Consider the following 22,923-nt stretch of genomic DNA (forward strand, 5'->3'; position numbering starts at 1 on the left):
GAAATTTCTTAAATGAGAATGTCTTAAATGACGATTAAAAGTTCTTTAATGAGAATGTCTTAAATGACGATTGGTAAATCTCTTAAATGAGAATGTCTTAAATGACGATTGGTAAATTTCTTAAATAAGAATGTCTTAAATGACGATTAAATGTTCTTAAATGAGAATGTCTTTAATGACGATTAAAGGTTCTTAAATGAGAATGTCTTAAATGACGATTAAAGGTTCTTAAATGAGAATGTCTTAAATGACGATTAAAAGTTCTTAAATGAGAATGTCTTTAATGACGATTAAAGGTTCTTAAATGAGAATGTCTTAAATGACGATTAAAGGTTCTTAAATGAGAATGTCTTAAATGACGATTAAAAGTTCTTAAATGAGAATGTCTTAAATGACGATTGGTAAATTTCTTAAATGAGAATGTCTTAAATGACGATTTAAAATTCTTAAATGAGATTGTCTTAAATAACGATAAAATGTTCTTAAATGAGGATGTCATAAATGACGACTAAAAAGGTTCATAAATGGGAATATCTTAAATGACAATTCAGAAATTTCTTAAATGAAAATGTCTTAAATGACGATAAAAAAATCTTAAATGAGAATGTCTTAAACGCGATTGGGAAGTCTTTTTGTAAAGAAGGGTTTTAAATAGGTTAGAAATTTTTAAATGACCTTGAGAAAATTCCTTAATGGAGTAAAAGAGGAAAAACAAAGAGAAAATAGTTAATATTTAATCGATAAAGTTGATATTTAATACAATTTTTGCAGATTCTTAGCACACGATGAGTAAGAGCTGCAATTTGCCACCTTTTCAATACAAATCATTGGCTGCCAACCAAGTCAGGACGGAATGGGAGAAATTGAAAAGAGTATTCGAGAACTATGCTGAGATATGTGGGAAGAAGAAACGAAGGAAGTTGAAAGCTCAGCTGTTGCACTGTAGAGGGTTTGAGTTGCAAGAGATCTTTTACAAGATCCCAGGAGCTGATGTCAAGGAAGATGAGACTGCAGTGAGAAAGTTGGACGAGTACTTTGCTCCAAAAAGACATGACTCGTATGAGAGACACATTTTCTGGTCAATAAAACCAGAACAAGATGAGTCATTGGAGAAAGTTATCTTGCGACTCCGAACTCAAGCTGAAAAGTGCAAATTTGGCACCAATGAGCAAGAAGCTATGGAAAATGCCATTATCGATAGGATAATAATGCTATCGTCCGCCGAACTGAAGGAAAAGCTTCTTGGGAAGCGCGAGATGTCTCTCGACGATATGGTTGAATATGTTCATGCATATCAGATTGTATGGTAAGGTACGAACCCTAATGCTGATGCATTATTATTTGAATAAGCATTTATTGGATTTATTATAATTACACTTTGTACTTTTGAAGACAGTCAATAAATCGAGTTGGAAGGAGAAAGATCGTGGCGTTCTCAGTTACCACATGGCGATCCTTGCCAATGTGTATGTGGAAGTTGCGTAGACAAATTTTATTAGTGAATCACAGTGGTTTTGCAGTTTTTAATTATGGAAATCATTAACGGAAAGAGCGAAGAAAGAGTGTTTATTGAAAACTGTATCGTAGGATTTTTTTGCACCACAGCAGTGATTTTTCTGATAATTTTAACAATTTTAGTTATTAAACAGAAAATTTGTTGTAAAATAAGCGAATTATAAACAATTAAGCAAAAATGGGAGGAAGTGCGAGCCAACCGACTGTGTTATCAGACAAAGAAACTGTCGTAATTAATAATGATCAAGCAAGTGGAAGTGCTTCAGGAGACCAGATGTTCGGAAATTCAATCAGAATGTTAGAAACTCTACTCGTTTTCGTGGTCATAGCAATGATCTGCGTTGCCTTGTATTACTTATACAAAAAGATGAAAAAAGACATAGTGAATGAACTAAATCGACATTTGCAGAGAGACATTAGCCCTCAAGTTCCAAGTGTGGTGTAAATGGAGTTCTATGTGGAAAAATCAGAAAAAAATGACTTGATAAACAGACCAAAAAAACCGTTAAAAAAAACACCAAAATAAATTCGTAAATTAACCGGAAAAATTGAATATTGTTAAAGCACAAAAACTAAAATTCGTTAAGTGGGAAAAAACCAGACTGACGGAAAATGCAGTCCTCTGCAGTAAACTTCGATCATCGAACCAAATATTGACGTCAAGGGAAATGCAGTTTTTGGATGATCAGCGCCTCAACTCGATCGATTGACGTCAAGGGAAGCAGCGACCGGTGGACTTTGGCTGCGTGGAGTTCAACCGTAAGCTGAGACGCTTACATGCATTTTACTCATGTAGAATTTTTTTTTTGTCTTCATGATTTCTTTACTTTGCACATAACAATAATAATCAACAAAGAAATTTGATAAATATAGGTCAGAAATTTAAGTCAAATTTAAATGTTTCATCAAGAATTAAAGAGAATTACTGCAAATTTAAAGAAAAATGGACCAAGCAGAGAGTTTAGTACGGATTATGTACAATTAAAGAAAAATAAGTTTGAAGATTTGAAAATTGAATATATAACAGAGTATAATAATAAATTAGCAAGTGCAAGTGAAACCTAAAAATTAAAATTAAATTTTGAAGCATTAGAGTTTGAAAAAGATTTTAAAATTGCTGCTTTATTAGTAAAAAACATTAAAATTAAACCTGCTGGAACTGATACTGATAAAGAAAATGATTTAATATCTGAAGAAGAAGAAGAAGATAAAATTTCTCTATTACCAGGACATCTTGAACAAACAAAAATGACAGAATTTAATGTAATTTCGGCAATAAAAGTCATTCCTGAATATGATGGCTCAATCGATAAACTATCGAATTTTATTGAATTAGTTGAACTAATTGCCGATGATTGCCAAAATGCTACAGAAAAGGCAAAGTTAGTAAAATTTGTTTTCAGAACCCGATTGTCACAAAAAGTTAAAAATGAAATAATTAGTAACGATGAACCAAAAACTGTCGGTGAACTGAAATCATTGCTTGAAACGAATTTTAAATCTGGGAAAACTGCTTTAAAAATTCATCAAGAGTTAAACATAGCCCGACAAAATAATTCTTCGGTGAATGAATTTTCAACTGTTATTGAGGAATTAGTTGCAGAACTCAATAATATCCAAATTATCAATCAAGGATCTGATAATGCGAGAACTATTAAAACACTCAACGATCAGCTTGGAATATCTGCTTTACAAAATTGTCTGAACAATCCAATGAAGACTATTGTGCAGGCTGCTCGTCCTAAAACCCTTTCTGAAGCTATAGTTATAGCAAAAGAAACAAAAAAACCTCCATCAGAAGCGAAAGTTTATTCTTTTAAAGGTCGTGGTCGTGGAAATTCACGTGGTAAAAATTATTATCAAAGAAATGGTCACGGGTCACGAAATTCATATTCCAATCACTCTCAAGACCAAAATCAATATAATAGGTTCACGGGAAATTCAAGAGGAGGATTTCAAAATTCTCAGGGGTCTTCTCGTGGCGGATTTCGTGGTGGAAATCGTGCAAATTTCAGAGGACATCGAGGTCGTAATAACTATCGCAATCAAAATCGCGGTGTTCATAATAACTCGAGCAATACAGCTAATGTTCATTACGCTTCTAATCATGGTTGTTGTCATGCATGTCCTACTACTTCGAACGCTATCCAATATCACAGTCAAGAAACTGAAAATAATAGCCAAGGACAGAATTCCAGTCCTGCTGTAAACTTTTTTCGGTATGAATAAATTAGATATACTACAAGCAAATGGCATGAATTTTTTGGAGTTAGAAACAAACTATGGACGAATGTAATTTTTGTTAGATTCAGGAGCGAGTATTAGTGTTCTGAAAGAAAGATGTGTGAATCAAACTTTGCAAATGAATAGATCGTTAAGAATAGATGGAATAGGTGGCTCAATGTAGGCAAATAAATCTTTCAATTTTGATTTGATAGTGGAAGATTTATGCTTAAAACATAATTTTGTTGTGTTGAATGACTTTTCAAGCGAATTTGATGGGATTATAGGTTCCGATTTTTTCACCAGATACAACGCAGTGATAGATTTTGGTAAATTTATTTTTTCTTTTAATGCCGGCCAAAGTAAATTTATTTTACCATTGCAAACTAACGAATCGGTAACAACTATCGTTCCCCCAAGGTGTGAAGTGATAAAGTATTTCAAGGTGAATGCAAAGAATGATTGTGTGATAGAATCTAAAGAATTATGTGGAAAAGTGTTTATTGCTGGAATGATTGTAAAACCAAGAGAAGGTGTTATACCTGTGAAGATTTTGAATGCGAGTGATGATTATGCAAAATTGACAAACTATACTCCAAAAATTCATGACCTTACGAATTTTGATTATTGTAATTTCGACTTGACTAAAATCACACCAACAAGAGTTAATTCCTTGTTAGAAGAGCTAAATTTAAATTATCTAGAAGGACAAGAAAAATCTACGATTGAAAATATTTGTAAAAAATATGCAGATATTTTCCACATGAATGGAGATAAATTATCTTTTACGAATATTTGTCAACAGACAATTGAAGTCAAACCAAATGTGGCACCAGTATACGTAAAACCATATAGATTACCGTACAGTCAGAAAGAAGAGATTCATCGTCAAGTTGATGCAATGCTGAAAGACGACATTATTGAGGAAACTGTGTCAGAATGGTCATCACCTTTACTATTAGTTCCGAAGAAATCTGACGCAGATGGGAAAAAATTATGGCGTGTTGTAATAGATTATCGGTTATTAAATAAGCAAATTCGTGACGATAAATTCCCTTTGCCTTCTATAACAGAAATTCATGATTCTCTTTCCGATGCAATTTACTTTAGCCATCTTGACCTTTCCCAAGGTTATTACCAAGTCGAATTAAAGCCAGAAAGTAGAGCATGTACTTCCTTTAGTACGGATCGAGGACAATACAGAATGAAAAGACTTCCTATGGGATTAAAGATTAGTCCTAGTGCCTTTTCTAGAGTAATGAGACTTGCAATGACGGGATTAAATTACGAAAAATGTTTAATTTACTTGGATGATTTAATTGTTTTTGGGCGAAATCCTGAAAATCATAACAAAAATTTAATCAGAGTATTTGAGAGGTTAAGAAACGTAAATTTAAAGCTCAATCCAAGAAAATGTGAATTTCTAAAAAAAGAGTTACTGTACTTAGGGCACGTCATTTCGAGTGAAGGCATAAAACCAGATCCAAGGAAAACGGAAGCACTCAAAAATTACCCTGTTCCGAAAAATAAGGATGAAACTGAAAGGTTTGTAGCTTTTGCAAACTACTACAGGAAGTATATCAAAAATTTTGCTCAAATTGCCGCACCTTTAAATAAACTAAGTCGTAAATATGTTGATTTTATATGGTCGGAAGATTGTCAAAATTCATTTAATACACTTCGTTCAGCATTGTTGGATCCTCCAGATCTTCAATATCCAAATTTTGCTAAAGATAATGTTTTCTCGCTTCGTACAGACGCATCCGGATTAGCAATAGGCGCTGTTCTATCTAATGCAGACGATAGGCCCGTTGCCTATGCGAGTCGGACACTAAATGCCGCAGAAAGAAACTATCCTGTTATAGAAAGGGAGCTGTTAGCAATTGTTCGGTCTATTAATTATTTTCGACCCTATGTATTTGTCAGGAAATTTATTGTTTACACTGATCATAGACCACTCGTGTATTTATTTTCATTAAAAAACCCAAATTCAAGATTAACAAAATTTCGCTTATTATTGGAGGAATATGATTTCACGATAGTTTATGTCAAAGGATCTTCAAACGTGACGGCAGACGCGCTTTCTCGGATAGAAATTCATTCAAATGATTTAAAAAGTCTAGCAAATCAAGTGAATTGTGCAAATGTTTATGTAACTACTAGTGCACAACAAAGGCTTCAAGATCAATCTTCATTATCAGATGCAACAAATGCACAAAGTGAGGAGGATCCGAAAATCTTAGAAATTTTAAAAGCTTCAAAAGACAGTATTCAATTACTCATCGTTGAAAATATTGAAAAAGAAAAAGTTAAGGGTATAGATCTTATATCTAATGATCGCGATCCCAATTTATTCATTCCGTCTCAGATAATAGTGCTTTTTAAACAATTTACTCAATCAGATGTCGCACCAGATGCACATTTGAGAGTATTGTTTGATTTATGTTCTAAAATGAATATAAAGGAATTAATAATGATGAAAGACAAAAAGAGCACAGAATTTTTAAAATCATTAAGACAGCTGTCTATTTCAAATAAAGATATATTAAAAACCGGTCCAAGAATATGCATAGTAAATGCAGTCAGGAAAATTACTGACAATGAGACGAAGAAATTAATCCTTAACGATTTTCATATATTACCTACTAGTGGCCATGCAGGAATCAATAGAACTTATAATAATATATAAAAATATTATTTTTGGCCAGGATTGAAAACGGATGTCGAAAAATTTATAAGAACATGTGATTCTTGCCAGAGACACAAACATGTTAAACCCGTTCGGCAAGATTTAACAATGACTTCAACATCAACCTCAGCATTTCATAAAATATATCTCGATATTGTAGGACCTCTTGAAAAAGATCAATATGGTAAAATATATATTTTAACACTACGATGCGAATTAAGTAAATTCGTTGAAACCTATCCTATCGAAGATAAAGAATCGGAAACTGTTGCTCGAAGTTTTGTTAATAATTTTATTCTCCGTTATGGTACTCCTCGTGAAATAGCTACTGATCGCGGTACGGAGTTCATTTCAAATATTGTTAGAGATACATGTAAAATTCTTGGTGTTACGCAAATGACGTCTACTGCCTACCATCATGAATCTATTGGTGCTCTCGAGAATGCACATAAACCTTTAGGATCGTATTTAGGAATACAATGCCAGAACAATCCAACAAATTGGAGTTCTTGGGTTCCATTCTGGAGTTTTTGTTACAATACTACAGTACATTCTGCTACAAATTTTACGCCTTTCGAATTAGTTTTTGGAAAGCCCTGCAAATTACCGTCGAATTTACAAAATTCTGTGGATCCGTTGTATAATTTTGATAACTACCCATTAGAATTAAAATACAGATTGCAAAAAGCTCATGTAGAAGCTAGAGAAAATTTATTGAAACAAAAATATACAAGAAAAGAAAAATTAAATATAAATTCAAGAAATGTAACTTATAAAGCAGGAGATAAATTATTAATCAAAAATGAAATTGGAAGTAAATTACAACCAATTTTTAATGGTCCTTTTGTTGTAGTAAGAGAAGAGAATCCTAATGTTATAGTAATAAAGAAAAACAAGGAATACATTATTGATAAAAATAGGACTAAACACTATTATGAATAAATTTGTATAAATACATATATCCATTTAATAAAAATATTATACTAATAATTGGAGAAAAATGAAAAAAAAACTAAAAAAAAAGTTATTTTAAAGTAATATTACAATATTTTAATCTCATAATTCATTTATTATTTGGGAAGTTATATTTGAAAAAAAAAAAATATAAAAAAAAATATTTGAAATATTTTTTTTTAAATTTTTTAATGAGGGAGATGTATGGTAAGATATGAACCCTAATGCTGATGCATTATTATTTGAATAAGCATTTATTGGATTTATTATAATTACACTTTGTACTTTTGAAGAGAGTCAATAAATGGAGTTGGAAGGAGAAAGATCGTGGCGTTTTCAGTTACCACAATAGTGAGACGTGACGCAATTGTGGCCTCAACGGCAAAACGAAGACTTGACTGTTGGTATTCCAAACCATTGACAACTTCATTGATCGGATACTTTTTCAGACCCAAGGTCCCGCATAATCTTTCCGAGATAAAATCACCCTGCGCACCCTCATCTACAAATGCCCTGCAAACATGCAGTTGGTTGTGAACGTCATAGACTAAAATTCGAGCATTTTTTAACATCACGCGCCTTTCCTTGAGTTGGGCTGTCACCCTCACTCCAGCATTCACAATTGAATTTTTACCATCAACAGTAGACTCTTTTTCTCGCGAAACATATTGAGAAGGAGCCGCCTGAGTGGTTTCCTGAACCCGAAGATTATGATCGGTAGACTTTTCCACACCCCCTTCGTACGCGTCGTGAAGCCAGAAATTATGCTTCTCTTTGCAATGTTTGCACGATGGATATTTACATTGATCGAGATTGTGTTTATCCGCGATACAATTCACGCAAATATTCAACTTACGTACAATTGAGAGCCTTTTTACCGCTGGAAGCGACTTAAAAGTCTCACATTTGTACAACTTATGACTCGACTTTGAGCAAACGGTGCACAATTCTTTTGTGCTATCAACGGCATCCATGTGAGCGAGAGAACTTTTGCTATTGGTTACAACATTCTTGAAATTTTTCTTTACGTTAGAATTACTCGAAGTGGTGTTGATCGATGGACACATTTCCAATGCTCGACATCTCCCAGAAAGAAACTTGTCAAATCTTTCCCAAGTGGGAAGCTCTGAGGGATCCGTATTTATTTTTGCCCACTCGGATTGAGTCTCATGATCAAGCTTTTGAGTGAGTATAAAGATGATCCAAGGATGTCACCCAGTTATACATACCCCAATGGACTTCAAAGATTTGAGGATGCATTTGGAAGTGTCATGCAACCTACGGAGCTTCTCCCAAGATGGCGTAGTAACCGATGGTTGCTTGTGGAAGGCATCCAGGTAGCTTGAGACGATGTTCATCTTGTTGTTAAATCTCTCCTGTACTGCTTCCTAAGCTTCGATGTAATTCTCTCCTCGTACATCGATGTGCTCGATGGATTGCGTTGCATCACCCACGAGAGCTTTTCTCAAATAATGGAACTTTTGAGAATCTGGCAAATTCGGATTCTCATGAACAATTCTGATGAAAAGACTCTTCAAATCTGTCCACTTGGTGTACTTCCCGTCGAATGTCGGAACTGTAATTGCTTTCAACTTTACCACAGGAACTGAACCTTGTAGAGGCGTTTGTGGAGTTGATGGAGTGGAACTCACAGCCTGTTCTGACACTATGTTGGCAAATTTTCCAACAATTGTCTTCAGAGTGTTTTGTTGTTCCCTCATCAGTCGCTCAAGAACTTGTTCTTGAGACTTCCTGTCCTCTCGCATGAGCTCAAACATCTTCGTCGGACTGTATCTTACAGTTGCTGCATCAATCTTTTCTTGCTTGAGCTTCAAATCCGTAATTAGCTTTACAAGACGGGCCTCGATATCGTCACAATCTTGAGAGAAGTTCACAAAATCTTCTTCTTCTTGCGCTTTATCTTCTTGCGTCGTCTTCTCAGCAATTATGGCTCTTTGAACATCTCGGTATTTTGGCTGAAGCTTTTCGATGATAACCAGCTTGGATTCCAGTTCCGCACGAAGGTCTGGCTGAGAAATAGCCTGAGGACTTTCCTCCAAACTTTCCAAGAAATTTGTGATCGATGTGAGTGTGCTTTTGTAGCCTCCTCTCACTTTTACCAAAGACATCTTAGCACTCTGGAAAATTTCCTCTAAATATGGCGGACGAAAATTCGCAATTCTTCTCAAGAGGCGTCACTCTTGCGCCTCACGGGCGAAGGTCCAAATGTTGGGGACTAACCTTTAAATTATGATGAGTCAGTGGCAGAGCTTATATCCGCGTGAAGGAGGATCAAATTTTTCCCAGTGTCATTTCAAGATGCCTTGATGGTGACAGAAAAACTTCTTTTTCTTTACAACTCACTGATATTTTTACCAAATTTTTATTTAGATATCTTCTACAGCACTAGTTCTTTAAGAAACTTACAAATCCAGAAGCAAAAGTATGATTATTAATATGATAAATTGGGATTTTATTCGAGATGAAAAAATATGGATGTTTTGTTTTGCCTGACATTGCAAGAGAAAGATAGAGCGATTCGAAAGTGAAAAATTTTATGGCAGATGACGCTCCCTTCAACAATAAGCTTTTTTTGATAAACCTTTCAAAGTCAAATTTAATGAATCTTCTTCTTATTCTTTTTTTTTAAATTCAAATTAAGTCGTTAACAATACCCAAGGCAATAATAAATTCATATGGAAAAATTATTTAAAAAAAATTATTTTGTTGCCTTGGATTACACTTGTAACAAAGAAATTTAAATTTGAGTAATTTGATGAAGCCGGCTATGTGACGGAAATGATTTTGAAAATATCCCGCAATTAAAGAGTGAACGAGAGAGTGCGAGCGAGAGCAATAGCATGATTGAGAAATGACAGCCTCATTGAACAAGCGTTGAATTTCACGGATTTTTCTCTAGTTTTTCGCGAATTTAATGTTTTAGTAAATCAAATTACAATAATTTTCATCTCATAAAGGGTGTTTCTGTGTTTAAATGTGAATAATTTGCTCAAAAGTGCGCAAAATATGAGCTGGAGCGGCATCACATATACAGCCACCATCCCGAACAATCTGGATAAATTTCGTGACGGACATCGGAATTGGGGGTCTGGTATATAAACTTTGTCGAAAACCGCAAGTCGATATCTCTTTTAGTTTAGGAGCTATTAAGCTCCAAAAAGCGGCCGGACGGACGGGAACGGTTTTTAGCCATGTATATATTCGTGATCAGGAAGTGGCCAAATACATTCTGACAAACTTTGGTGCCGATAGGAGGACATGAGATTTTCTTAGGATTATAGTAGGTGAGATTGTTAAAAATCTCACCTAATAATAATAACGTTCCTAGTCGTAATTTTACAAATTTCCAGAGAGTTGATGGTTCACAGCAACAAAGGCTTTTTGAGAATTTTTATGAAGGGACTGCGAGCCAAAGAACTTTATTTCTTCGGGGATCAGTGGAGCAGAATAATGTGAAACAAAGGATCAACTATGAAATGCCAATTATACCGAAGAAATTAAAGAAATATACGAATACCTATTTACTTAAAGATGACAAAAATATCTCGCAGAAAGTTTGCAGGCAATTTTTTCTCACATGTCTGTAAGTGGCACCAGAATCTATCCGGAATGCTCTGAAAACACAGGAAAAAATCCAATTGCTATTGAAAGGCGAGGAAAACACACCCCGAAGAATGAAACTTGGAGTGAGGATCCTGATTTCGTAAAGGACTTTATCGGATCGATTCCTGCATATGAGAGCCATTATGGCAGATCACGCAGGTCTAGAAAATATTTCAGACCGGAACTTAACCTGAATAAAATTTACCTTTAATAAAATATGAGACCAGTATCAAAATAGTTAAGAATCTCACCTAATATGTGTTCTCTGATATTTTCAATAAAGACTTTAATTTATCCTTCAAGAAGCCGCATCAAGACACTTGTAAGGAATGTGATACTAATGCAGCAATGAATACAGCAGAAAAAGAGAAAAATGCTGAGAAAATGAAGAAGCATTTGGATCACAAAGATACAGTAAGGCAGGAATTTAAGAATGACGTTGAAGCTGCGAAAAACAATTGTCATGTAAAGGTCATCACATTTGACCTCCAAAAGGCTCTGCCTACACCCAAATTTACAGTGAATATCGCTTTCTATAAACGCCAGCTCTGGACATATAACCTGTGTCTTTATAACGAAAGCGAAAACAAAGGTAGGAAAAATGATAATCAATATTTTAAACTTATGAATATTAAGAATATCGATATTTATATCTCCTATATTGGGGTTTTTACTACAACACTATGTAATATTTCGAGGAATCAGAACACTTACTGATTGTGGAAGTGGAAGTGATTTATTGATTCAAAATTTCGGGTTTATATACAAATAATTTTGCTAACTAATCCATTTTTATTGTGGGAAAATTATTTTAAAAAAGTGCATGATGAGCAAAGAGAAGAGAAAAACAAATAGCTCAAGTAGCCGCGCGCGTCATAGAGGAAAGCCCGTGCGGTGTCAATTGTCGTTGCACCGCAAGGGGCTAATAAATTCGTCATTGCACCGCAAGGGGCTAATAAATTCTCTTCTCTTTGCTCACTAGCATATTGTTCATGTATGAACATTTACATTGAGTATAGAATTAAAAAGCCTATTTCTAACCGTGATAATTTGCATCAAAATACCTTTGACTTTGACAAATATTGTTGCAATTGCTTTCTGACGCTTATTGCTTGTATTTCAATATAATCTTTTCACAAATTTATTACAGGATACATGTATATATAGGCTGAACATGAGGCATAGAGAGGGGGTCATGAAATTGGTTCTTGTCTCCTTAAACATGCAAAAACATACCTTGATGACTGTTCCGGATAGGAACATGCCTTTTCTTCAATATATGGGAAATTGTATGTAAAACCCCACGAGCAAAAATCATAGAGTTTAGGCTTAGCTTTTTTGCACTATAATTGATCCAAATTAGAAATTATCTGTCTCATCAAGCAGATATATAATCCAAATAAGCTTTAAGATAGTTTTATCCTTTAAGGATCATTAATTTACTTAATAATATTGCCAATCGTTGGGCATAACATTCAGATACAGAATTTCTCATTAAATACTAAATTGCATATTTTTAGGGATAGTTTTTTATCACAAATATCTGTAGTTTATCATTCCTTCCTTAAAATCCTTGGCTTTGGGTACTTTTGCCTCCGAGGGGTTTTTCTTCGTGGCTGTTATAGTTTTAACTGTTCCTTTAGAATCGAGATTATTTCCGCTCGAGGATGACGATGAGGTTGTCCCCTTATCATCAGGAAATCTCTCGAATTTTTTCCTTAAATTGTCTAATTCTTTTTGGAGTGCCATCAATTTTGGGTCGGCACTTTCGTGTTGAGTAGAGTTGTTGGTAGGTTTCCCATTCTCCACAGGCTTCTTGCCTTTCAATTTCTGTTGACGGTACCAATCTTTTTCGGCAACTCTCCAAGTCCTTTTTTCTTCCTCCGTCATATCCTCAAAGGGCTTATCCGCCACGAGTCAATTCTTGTAGGAGTAGGTATTATTATCCCGCTCAGAGAGTTTTCTTTCTCCAGTCTTTTTGACAGCCGGAAGAGCAATTGCTCTATCTCCAACTGGTGAAGATTTTTGGGAAAAAACTTTATTACTGGACTCTTCTTTCAGCAGGATGTCCTCCTCCTCCTCAAGGGCGAGGGCCAGGTCCATCGGAGACTGTTTATTTGCCGACATTATCCTTATTACTGTGGAATATACGAGCAAGACTTTAGTAAAAAAAAGACTCAAATTTACTGAAGGGAGAGACATTATTTTTCAGCAATACCCAAAATTTTCGAAAGTTATGCTAAGTAGAAGTTAGAGAAAACGTGTAGACTCACATATACCGCTACTCGGCAGCGACAACCCCGACAATTAACAAGGAAAATTCAGCCAAAAATTCCATACCCTGACTCAGATTCGTTCTTGATCCTTCTCCAGATGCCAAACTCCCTCGCCTGCACCAAAAAACTGTGATCACTACGAACACAAAAATGAGACTTTCACAAAAGTCACAGAGCACGCCTTCGGCAAACTTCTTTTTCACAGTCCGGCAAAAACCGGTCTCCCATCAAACCCGTTTTCGTACATAACCACCTTATCCTCTAAAAACTGAAATTCTAAACCAGAGTGGTTTGTGGACCGGTGGAGCATAATTGTCGGCTGCTATATATAATATATAAGAAGGAGTGGGATGACAGGCAAAGGTATGTGTTGTTTCGATTCCTCAGATTGACTTTTGGGGGAGGGGGGTACTCAGAACAATCAAGGTCGCTAACTTTGTCTCTTTGGTCAGAAAATTGATCAGACGAAATTCTGCTCTTCTGGCCAGATTATTAGCACATGCAAGAAGAAAAGGTTGGACGTCCTTGAGATGTATGGATGAAATGTCCGCTAGGACACTCTCTAAAACATACCCAAAAATGAAATGCATCGATGGTCTGGTTCTTGACATATTCCTAAAAGAGTGGTTTCTGGAGGGGAAGGATAGACCTGGGGTGAAATTGAAGTGACATTTGGATTCCTTGGATCAACTTATGGGGGGATACTCAGAACATTCCAAGTGGATATCTTCATCAGTTTGTCCAGAAAATGGGATAGAAGGATTTTTGTAATTTTTTTCTTGCGTTTAACATTTCAAAATTCTTGCAAAAGTCGATGAATAAAAAAAAGTAAGATATCCAAAAAAAGTTTCTTTCACAAATTATACCCTTTGAGTTCCTCTAACAGACAGTCCATGTTCGAGAATCGTGGATCACTCCTGGTCCCAGCAGTAGATGGCAAAAAAAGACTTTGCAAAAAGTGTCTTCTTCGACATAAATGGTTCTGGATGACAATGGTTTACCCATAGCATATTGCACATACCAGATTCTAAGAGCCAATGACCCAAGCTTTCGAACAATAGTTCACTCATTCAATTATATGCATCAGGAGTTGAAATATACCACTCCAAACTTTTAACATCTTCTACTGACAGAATATATGTGCTCACATAATATAATCAACTTGCTTGGTTACCCATGATGACGGTTGGACAGGCTACCTGTCCCGTGGCGTATACCATAAGGGCACGTGTCCAAGCTTCCACCAAGTTGGGAGAGGAGGACTTATCCCAAAACGCTTGAGATAAGCCACTGCTCTTTGAGATGGCTCCTGATTTCTATTTGGAGAATATGTGGTTGATAGGCTGTCCCCCAGTGCCTTAGCGCGTTTAGTAATTTGGCTTTTCAGCCTCAGGTCTTGGGCTTTCGCCACCTGTTTTGGAAAGATAATTGCCTCTTGGGGGTAGTTCAGGGAAAAATTCCCCGCAGCCTGGCTGTGGTACGCTTCTGGAACCACAAATCTCCAAAAAGAAACCTTTCTGGGGCCTTCTCTTAATAGCCTCGGTAGGAAATAATCCTAGCTGGCAGTGGAAGCTCCTTAGCCTCTATTAAATTTGACAGAGATTTTGCCTTTAATAGCCTTTGGCTAAGGGTGAGATCTGAGCAAACAGATTTAGGCAATTACTTTTTGAAGATGCCGCTGAAGATACGCAATGTATTCTGTTTTCTGCTAGACTGATTTTATTGATAAAAATTCTTAGTATTTATACAAAATTTTAACTTCTACCCCACTAAAGATCACCAAAATGTGCTTATTCTAAGTCTCATTAATTTGCGTCAATCAGGAGAAAATTCCTTTCTTTGCGTCTTTTTCGGGTAAACAAATAAAATTCTGAGCGCGACTTTCAGTGCAATGCACTCAGTGCATTGCACTTTGCATTGGTCAAATGACCCACATTTCATAGTAGTTTAAAAATGCTTATATCTTCTTAACTATTACTAGTAAGGACATAAAATAAATTGTAAAGTATTTTTAAAGGATCATAAAGTGATCCTGATATGATTATATTTAGAAAAAGACCTAAATGTAGTTTAATTGCGTGTCAAAGTTGTGCTATTTTTAAGTAAAAATAGCTCAACTGTTATGTTTAATATTAGAAAAAGTATTATTTATAAAAGATTTTTATACTGCTGTTATAGTTTTTAAAGCTCACAAAAATAATATAGTAGCAATGATTTAATGTAGAATCTATTAATTTAGTATCTGTTGAAGGACATGTCCAGGGACAGGCGTGAGGAGGGTCGCGCATCGAATTGCTATGGGGTTGCATTTGCAGCCAAGTTCACATCACTCTCTCTCGCTGTCTGTCAAGTATCAGGAGGTTACGTCGCGTTTTGTCTCGTCAAAGAAATCTCAAAAAATCTGAAATCTCATTCTTGTTCATTTATTTATATATGTATTTTTGAAGTTTAAATATATTTTGTTCTTTTTAATTGGCATCGTGAGTTTGTGCTGCAGTGGAAAGAGGACGCGAGCCTGGAAAGATCAAAAATTGGCCTTCGAAGCCGAATTATTTGATCTTTGCTTCTTGCAGGTAAAGTCAGGGAGAATTGTCCAGTCAGGAGCGATATCAGCACTTCGGTAATTGTCATTAAATTCTGCAGGTAAATTCACACCATAAAATTGGTCCTTCGCCCTTCAAGGAACACCTTGGAGGGAATCAGCAGCTCTGCCAGAAAAGTCTGTTTCTTGGATGCTTCAAAACATCTCAAGTTAACCCTTTAGTGCTTGAGGATACATCCTGGGTCTAAAGAGGCACGCACGCATTTGCACGAGTTGAAGGTTCCCAAGGAAGACATTCTCAGTCAACATTACTGTCCATCCGGTCAGCAGTGTCTCGTTTCAACGCCACCGGATCATCCGGTCAGCACCGTCCCGAAAACACTTCCTTGCTCATGAGCTCGATGTTTGAACAGCAAAAAAAAATAATGAAGGAAATGATGGGGCATCACAAGACAGACATGGAGGTTGTTGCCAGCTCGATTTCCGGAAAGGCTGCAGAGTCAAACGTGGAACTTCCCCCACTAAAAAATCCACCATTTTCAGGGGATTTTTCGGAATGGCAGCAGTTTTATGAATTCTTTAGAGTAACGATTCATGAGAAGGACAACCTCAAACCCATTCAGAAATTCCAATACCTGAGGGGAGCTCTTTCGGGTGAGGCCAAAGCACGAATAAAGCATTTTGCCATGACAGAAGCAAATTACCAGGAGGCTTGGGAAATGCTTGTCAACCGCTACAACAAACCCAGAAACATCATCTTCGACAATATTAAGAGATTCATCTCTCAAGCCAAGAAGACTGCGGTGAACCCATCAGGCCTCCGGGAATCATTCAACACATTTGAAGAGGTTATCAGAGCAATGGATGCCCTCAAAAACACAACCAGAGATCCTTGGCTAATCTACATTGCACTGGAAGCTCTCGATCAGGAAATTAAGAATCTCTGGTCCCGCACTCCTCTACAAGGTGCTATTCCAACTTGGGATGAATTCATGCAGTTTCTCGAGGACAGGTGTGATTCTTGGGCATCATATTGGGAGAAAAAGTCAGATAATAAGCCTGCAAAGTCCATCCCAGCACCCAAAACTGGTCCAGCACAGAAGTCAAAGACACAACCCCAACAAACAAACTCATTTGTGACTACAGTCGACAATTTGAGGAAATGTCGCATATGTTCCACTGGACATCATGTCGAATTCCAGTGCTCAAAGCTTTTGGAGGCTTCACCAGCAGAAAGATTGGAACTTGTAAAGACTAGCAAACTGTGTTTCAATTGTCTACGCGCATCCCATTCAGTTCAAAGCTGCCGTTCGAGCACTTGCAGGACCTGCTATGCTCGTCATAACACGCTTTTGCATGAGTCATTCAACAAGGCGAGTACTCCACAAACACATGAAAAGTCTGAATCACAAAAATCGTCAGCAGGGGAAAAATCAACCCCAACCCCAAGTAATACTCTGGTGAATCACCTGACACTTCACGCTCAGGAACACAAATACACAATGTTGCCTTCTGTGCAAGTTTTTGTGACAGGAGTTGATGGCCGTAAGCATGTTTGTCGTGCCATACTGGATTCTTGTTCTCAGACAAATTCAATCACAAGCAAATTCGCCGATCAGTTGAGTTTGTCTCTCGAACCCTCACACGTGAATATCATCAAGGGTATCGGAGCAAACACAACAAGTACACCTCATTCAGTTCACGCGGAAATTCAGGATCGCAGTGGCATGTTTTCAATGATTTTGGAGTTTCTCGTCATGCAGCATATTACCGACCATCAACCAGCCATTGAGGTGAAAGTACCCTACGCAATTCCTGGTCACATCACTCTGGCAGATCCGGACTTTGGAAAACCCGGAAGAATCGATATGTTACTTGGAGCCGAAGTCTTTATGACTGCTATTCGTGGACACAAGGTTGCCGGGTCTCCCACTCTACAAGAAACAGTTTTCGGATACATTGTGGCAGGCTCAATCCAGACATCAACTTCCCAAACAATCCCGAACTCTCATGTGGTTACGTGTCTGTGTTCAACAGAAGACAGCTCATTGCTCGATCAAATGGAGAAGTTTTGGATTCTCGAAGAAGTTCCATCTGAAAGAGTGCTAAGTCCGGAGGAGCAGAAATGCGAAGAACATTTCACATCACATGTCCAACGCAATGCCGATGGGAGGTATGTGGTCCGTCTACCCACTCGCGACAACGTACATGAGCTAGGCGATTCCCGACAAATGGCTGAAAGAAGATTTCGATGCGTCGAACGTCGACTACAGCGGGACGAAAATCTCTACGTGCAGTACAGTGACTTCATGCGACAGTACGAAGCTCTCGGACACATGCGCAAACTCCCACTTGGATATTCATCACCAATGCCAGAGGTTTATCTGTGTCATCACGCAGTAGTTAAGGATTCTGCCACCACTCCAGTAAGAGTTGTTTTTGACGCTTCGGCAAAAACATCTTCTGGGCTCTCATTGAATTCTGTGCTCATGGTTGGAGAGAAAACTCAGGATGATCTATTCGATATTTTGGTGAGGTTCCGTCAATACAACATCATACTCAAAGCGGATATTCAAAAGATGTATCGACAGATCGAGATTCACAAAGATGACCAAAATCGGTGGCAGCCAAAATCCCGAAAGCCAAAATCCCGAAAGCCAAAATCCCGAACGCCAAAATCCCGAAAAGGCCAAAATCCCGAAAGCCAAAATCCCGAAAGCCAAAATCCCGAATTTTCAAAATCCTGAAAGGGATGAAATTATATGAAGGAAAATGCTTAGAATAATTTCCCAAGACACAGAAGATTTCCCTTTGCCTCCAGAAAGCGGGGGTACAATCGTGGGAGTAGCTCTGACACTTTTAAGAATTCGGGATTTTGGCTTTCGGGATTGTGTCCTATTCGGGATTTTGGCTTTCGGGATTTTGGCTTTCGGGATTTTGGCGTTCGGGATTTTGACCGGGACCCGACCAAAATATGCAGCGCATTCTCTATAGTGAGTCACCAAGTCAGCCACTTCAAACATATTTGCTGTCAACTGTGACTTATGGCACTGCTAGTGTTCCATATCTTGCAACTAGGAGTCTCCTACAATTGGTACTAGATGAAGGTCGTAATTATCCCCTCGCTGCAGCAGTAGTTGAAAAGGATTTTTACGTGGATGACCTCCTAACCGGAACTTCAGATGTGGAGAGTGCTCAAAAGCTCAGAAAAGAACTCACAACAATGTTGCAGGCTGGAGGATTTGTACTGAAAAAATGGTCATCGAATTCAACAGAAGTATTGGCAGAAATCCCAGAAGCAGACCGTGAGCTTAACTCGTCTCTCAATTTAGACACAGAGGAAATCGTAAAAACGCTAGGACTCAACCTGAATCCCACTCTGGATATATTTTGGTTTACAACAACATCCTTTCACGAAACCATTACGAAGATAACAATGCTTTCAGATACAGCAAAGACATATGACCCGTTGGGTCTACTGTCTCCCATCACAGTAACAGCGAAAATCATGATGCAGTCTCTATGGGACATCAAGGTCGATTGGGATACACCACTCCCGCCGGAAGTGTGTGAAAGTTGGAAGCAGTATCAGCAAAACTTGAAGGAAGCTGTGACAAATATCAGAGTTCCCAGGCAAATCACAAATATCATTCAACCCACATCAATTCAGCTGTTTGGATTCAGTGATGTTTCAGAGAAGGCGTATGTAGCGTGTGTATATGTGCGAGCCACAGATGCGCAAAACAACATTTCTTCTCGATTGCTATGCGCCAAAACTAAGGTTGCACCACGAAAATCAGTAACTTTACCACGATTGGAATTATTGGAAGCTACGTTACTAGCCAAATTGCTCAAAAGACTCAAGAAGAAGATGACTTTGCCGATCGACGATGTCCACGCCTTTTCAGACTCGACAATTGTTCTTTGTTGGATTCAAGCAGAGCCACAAAGGTGGAAAACTTTTGTAGCTAACCGAGTTACACTGATTCAAGATGCAGTTCCATCGACCAATTGGCATCACGTAGTATTTCAGGACAATCCTGCAGATCTCGCGTCTCGGGGAGTTGGAACATCAGTTCTTCTCAAAGATCCTATATGGTTTCACGGGTCATCTTGGATCACTGACGCAGACATACAGTTCCAGAGTCTTCAGGATGATGATCAAGTTGATGGTGCTCACCTTGAGATGCGCAAAACTGTGTCTTTGGTGAGTACAAATAGTTTCTTTGCTGGACTCATCGCTCGTTTCTCCTCCATGCGCAGGCTCGTACGATTCGTGGCCATATGGAAACGTTTTATCAACAATCTGCACAGCAAGGTCAAAGGGCAAGAATTAACTTCTGGTTGTTTGACTCCAACGGAGCTTAATCAGGCCCGAATCTTCCTCATGCGTCAAGTTCAGATGGAAATCTTTTCAGAGGACTATCATGAACTCTTAGAAAAGGGATATGTTTCCAAGGATTCTCGGATTCGCAATTTGACGCCATTCTTGGACAAGGATAGTATCATCCGAGTTGGAGGAAGACCGCGATATGCACACGTTCATGACAACTTTAAACACCCAATCATCATCCCAGCTCAGCATCCTATCACTAGACTCATCGCCCTGGATGCTCACGAACGAACACTCCATGGAGGTCCACATATGATGCTAGCCTACATACGTCAAATGTATTGGCCACTCAGGGGATTAGACACACTTAAGCGAATTGTTCGTGAATGTGTGACATGCTTCAAGGTGAAACCTAAGACTGCGGAACAAATCATGAGCGATTGTCACAGTTCACGAGTCACTGCAACATTCCCGTTCTCCCGTACTTCTGCGGACCGTTTCATATTCGAACTCCAGTGCTTTCCAAAACTTATTTAAAAATATACGTGGCAATTTTCATATGCCTTGCTGATCGCGCAGTTCACATTGAACTTGTTTCGGATTTGTCAACCGGAGCATTTATTGCCAGTGTGCGACGATTTGCCGCACGTCGGGGAAATCCATCTCAAATATTGTGCGACAATGCGACTAACTTTGTTGGAGCAGATCGCGAGTTGCGTGAGTTATTCAAGGATTCCCAGACTCAAAACAAAATCATGAACATAGTCGCCGATCAAGGAATTGAGTTTAAATTCATTCCTCCTCGTAGTCCACATTTCGGTGGATCATGGGAAGCAGCGGTCAAAAGTGCCAAACATCACCTACACCGATCAGTTGGGAATATTCATCTGACTCAAGAGGAAATGCTGACACTTTTGGCACAGATCGAGGCATGTTTAAACTCACGCCCTCTCCTACCATTTTCTACAGACCCGTCGGATTTGACTGCACTTACTCCTGGTCACTTTTTACTAGGACGACAACCGAATGCGATCCCAGATGAAGATTTATCTCAAGTTCCTGAAAATCGTCTCAAAGGATGGAAACTTATCCAGCAAAAACTTCAGTGCATCTGGTCTCGTTGGTCAAAAGAATATCTACATACTCTACAGCAGCGTAAAAATTGGACCGCTCAACACCCATCGTTGCAACCCGGCGATTTGGTGACAATCAAGGAGGATAATCTACCACCCATGAAGTGGAGTCTTGGTAGAATCATCGAATGCTTTCCAGGAGCAGATGGCCACGTGAGAGTGGCTACAGTCAAAACCGCCACAGGCATTTACAAAAGAGCCATCGCAAGACTATGCCCACTACCAATCAACGAAGATCTTCAAAAACCTACGTTTTTGACCGGTCAGGATGTTGAAGGACATGTCCAGGGACAGTCGTGAGATGGGTCGCGCATCGAATTGCTATGGGGTTGCATTTGCAGCCAAGTTCACATCATTCATTCATTCATCTCTCTCTCTCGCTGTCTGTCAAATATCAAAAGTCAAGTCACGTTCTTTGCTCGTCCTAAATCTCTCTAAAAAAAATCTTTAAAATCTCATTGTTATATATATTGAATTTGCGTTAGTTTGAAGTTAAATATATATTTTTTTAATTGAAATATTGAGTTTTGCTGCAGTGGAAAAAGAACACACATAAAAGATCGAAAATTGGCCTTCGGGTCCGAATGAATAGATCTTTGCTTCTTGCAGGTAAAGTCAGGGAGGATTGTCCAGACAGGAGCGATATCAGCACTTCATTAATTGTCATACAATTCTGCAGGTAAAGTCAGGGAGGATTGTCCAGACAGGAGCGATATCAGCACTTCATTTAATTGTCATACAATTCTGCAGGTAAATTCACACCAGAACCCTCCACCAGCCCTTGGGCATCTCCGGTGGTGCTTGTGAAGAAGAAAGATGGTAGTACCAGGTTCTGCGTGGACTATCGCCGCTTAAATTCGGTTACCAAAAAGGATTCCTTCCCTTTGCCACGTTTTGATGACACCTTGGACGCACTTAGGGGCTCTTCCTGGTTCTCGGTGTTGGATTTATGTTCTGGATACTGGCAGTGTGCTATGAGACCTGCGGATAAAGAAAAGACTGCATTTACCACGGGACGGGGACTTTATCAATGGGTGGTCATGAGTTTTGGCCTTTGTAATGCGGTGACTACCTTTGAGAGATTGATGAGTGCCGCCTTGGCCGGACTGCAGTGGGATACCTGCTTAGTGTATCTGGACGACATTATAGTTCCCAGTAGACCTTGTAGTGACCACTTTTGATTCCAAATAAAATATTAAACTTTTGGTTCGCACATAACACTATTTAATGAAAAAATTGAATTTAACAAGACACAAGAAATGTAATTTCTGAGATGCAAAATATAATTTACAAGATAGTCTGATTGCGCGTATTTCTGCTGAGTCCTCGAGTAACTGCACAAATACTCAGCCCAAAATTTATAATATCCGGAGTAGAATTTCGTGGGCGCCAGGACTGACGATGATGCTTCCTCGAAGACGGTCAGGAACCAAGAGAGTGAAAGTACATTTTAGTAATCATTCCAGATCTAATAATTTGCATTCCCCTTCCCCATCAGGCTCATTTGGGTGAAATGGGTGGGACTTTATACTTTCAATCATTAATGTACAGTGTGCCACACTGTGCGCGCAACAACATCCCAGAATTAAAAAAAAGAAACAAGAAAAGAAAAAAATGCTTGTGCTTGGGGTATC

The 22,923-nt window shown here is 38.0% G+C and overlaps 1 protein-coding gene across 1 annotated transcript; it reads left to right on the forward strand.

Annotated features, from left to right (window-relative positions):
- Window positions 1-16,260: 16,260 nt before the first annotated feature.
- LOC129808570 (uncharacterized) lies at window positions 16,261-22,470 on the forward strand. Its single transcript, XM_055858350.1, has 4 exons — window positions 16,261-18,354; window positions 18,804-20,637; window positions 20,736-21,473; window positions 22,040-22,470. The coding sequence occupies exons 1-4, from the start codon at window positions 16,261-16,263 to the stop codon at window positions 22,468-22,470; spliced, it is 5,097 nt and encodes a 1,698-aa protein (XP_055714325.1).
- The last annotated feature ends 453 nt before the right edge of the window (window positions 22,471-22,923 follow it).

The sequence above is a fragment of the Phlebotomus papatasi genome, chromosome 4 (genome assembly GCF_024763615.1).
Source record: "Phlebotomus papatasi isolate M1 chromosome 4, Ppap_2.1, whole genome shotgun sequence".
In the NCBI taxonomy this organism is placed as follows: domain Eukaryota; kingdom Metazoa; phylum Arthropoda; class Insecta; order Diptera; family Psychodidae; genus Phlebotomus; species Phlebotomus papatasi.

What these genes read in the sequence shown, in the direction of transcription:
- LOC129808570 (XM_055858350.1), top strand. Translation starts at nt 16,261, where the DNA reads ATGGGGCATCACAAGACAGACATGGAGGTTGTTGCCAGCTCGATTTCC. An exon ending in TGCAACATTCCCGTTCTCCC is followed by an intron (nt 20,638 to 20,735) that starts GTACTTCTGCGG and finishes CTGATCGCGCAG; the next exon opens with TTCACATTGAACTTGTTTCG. An exon ending in TACAGTCAAAACCGCCACAG is followed by an intron (nt 21,474 to 22,039) that starts GCATTTACAAAA and finishes ACAATTCTGCAG; the next exon opens with GTAAATTCACACCAGAACCC.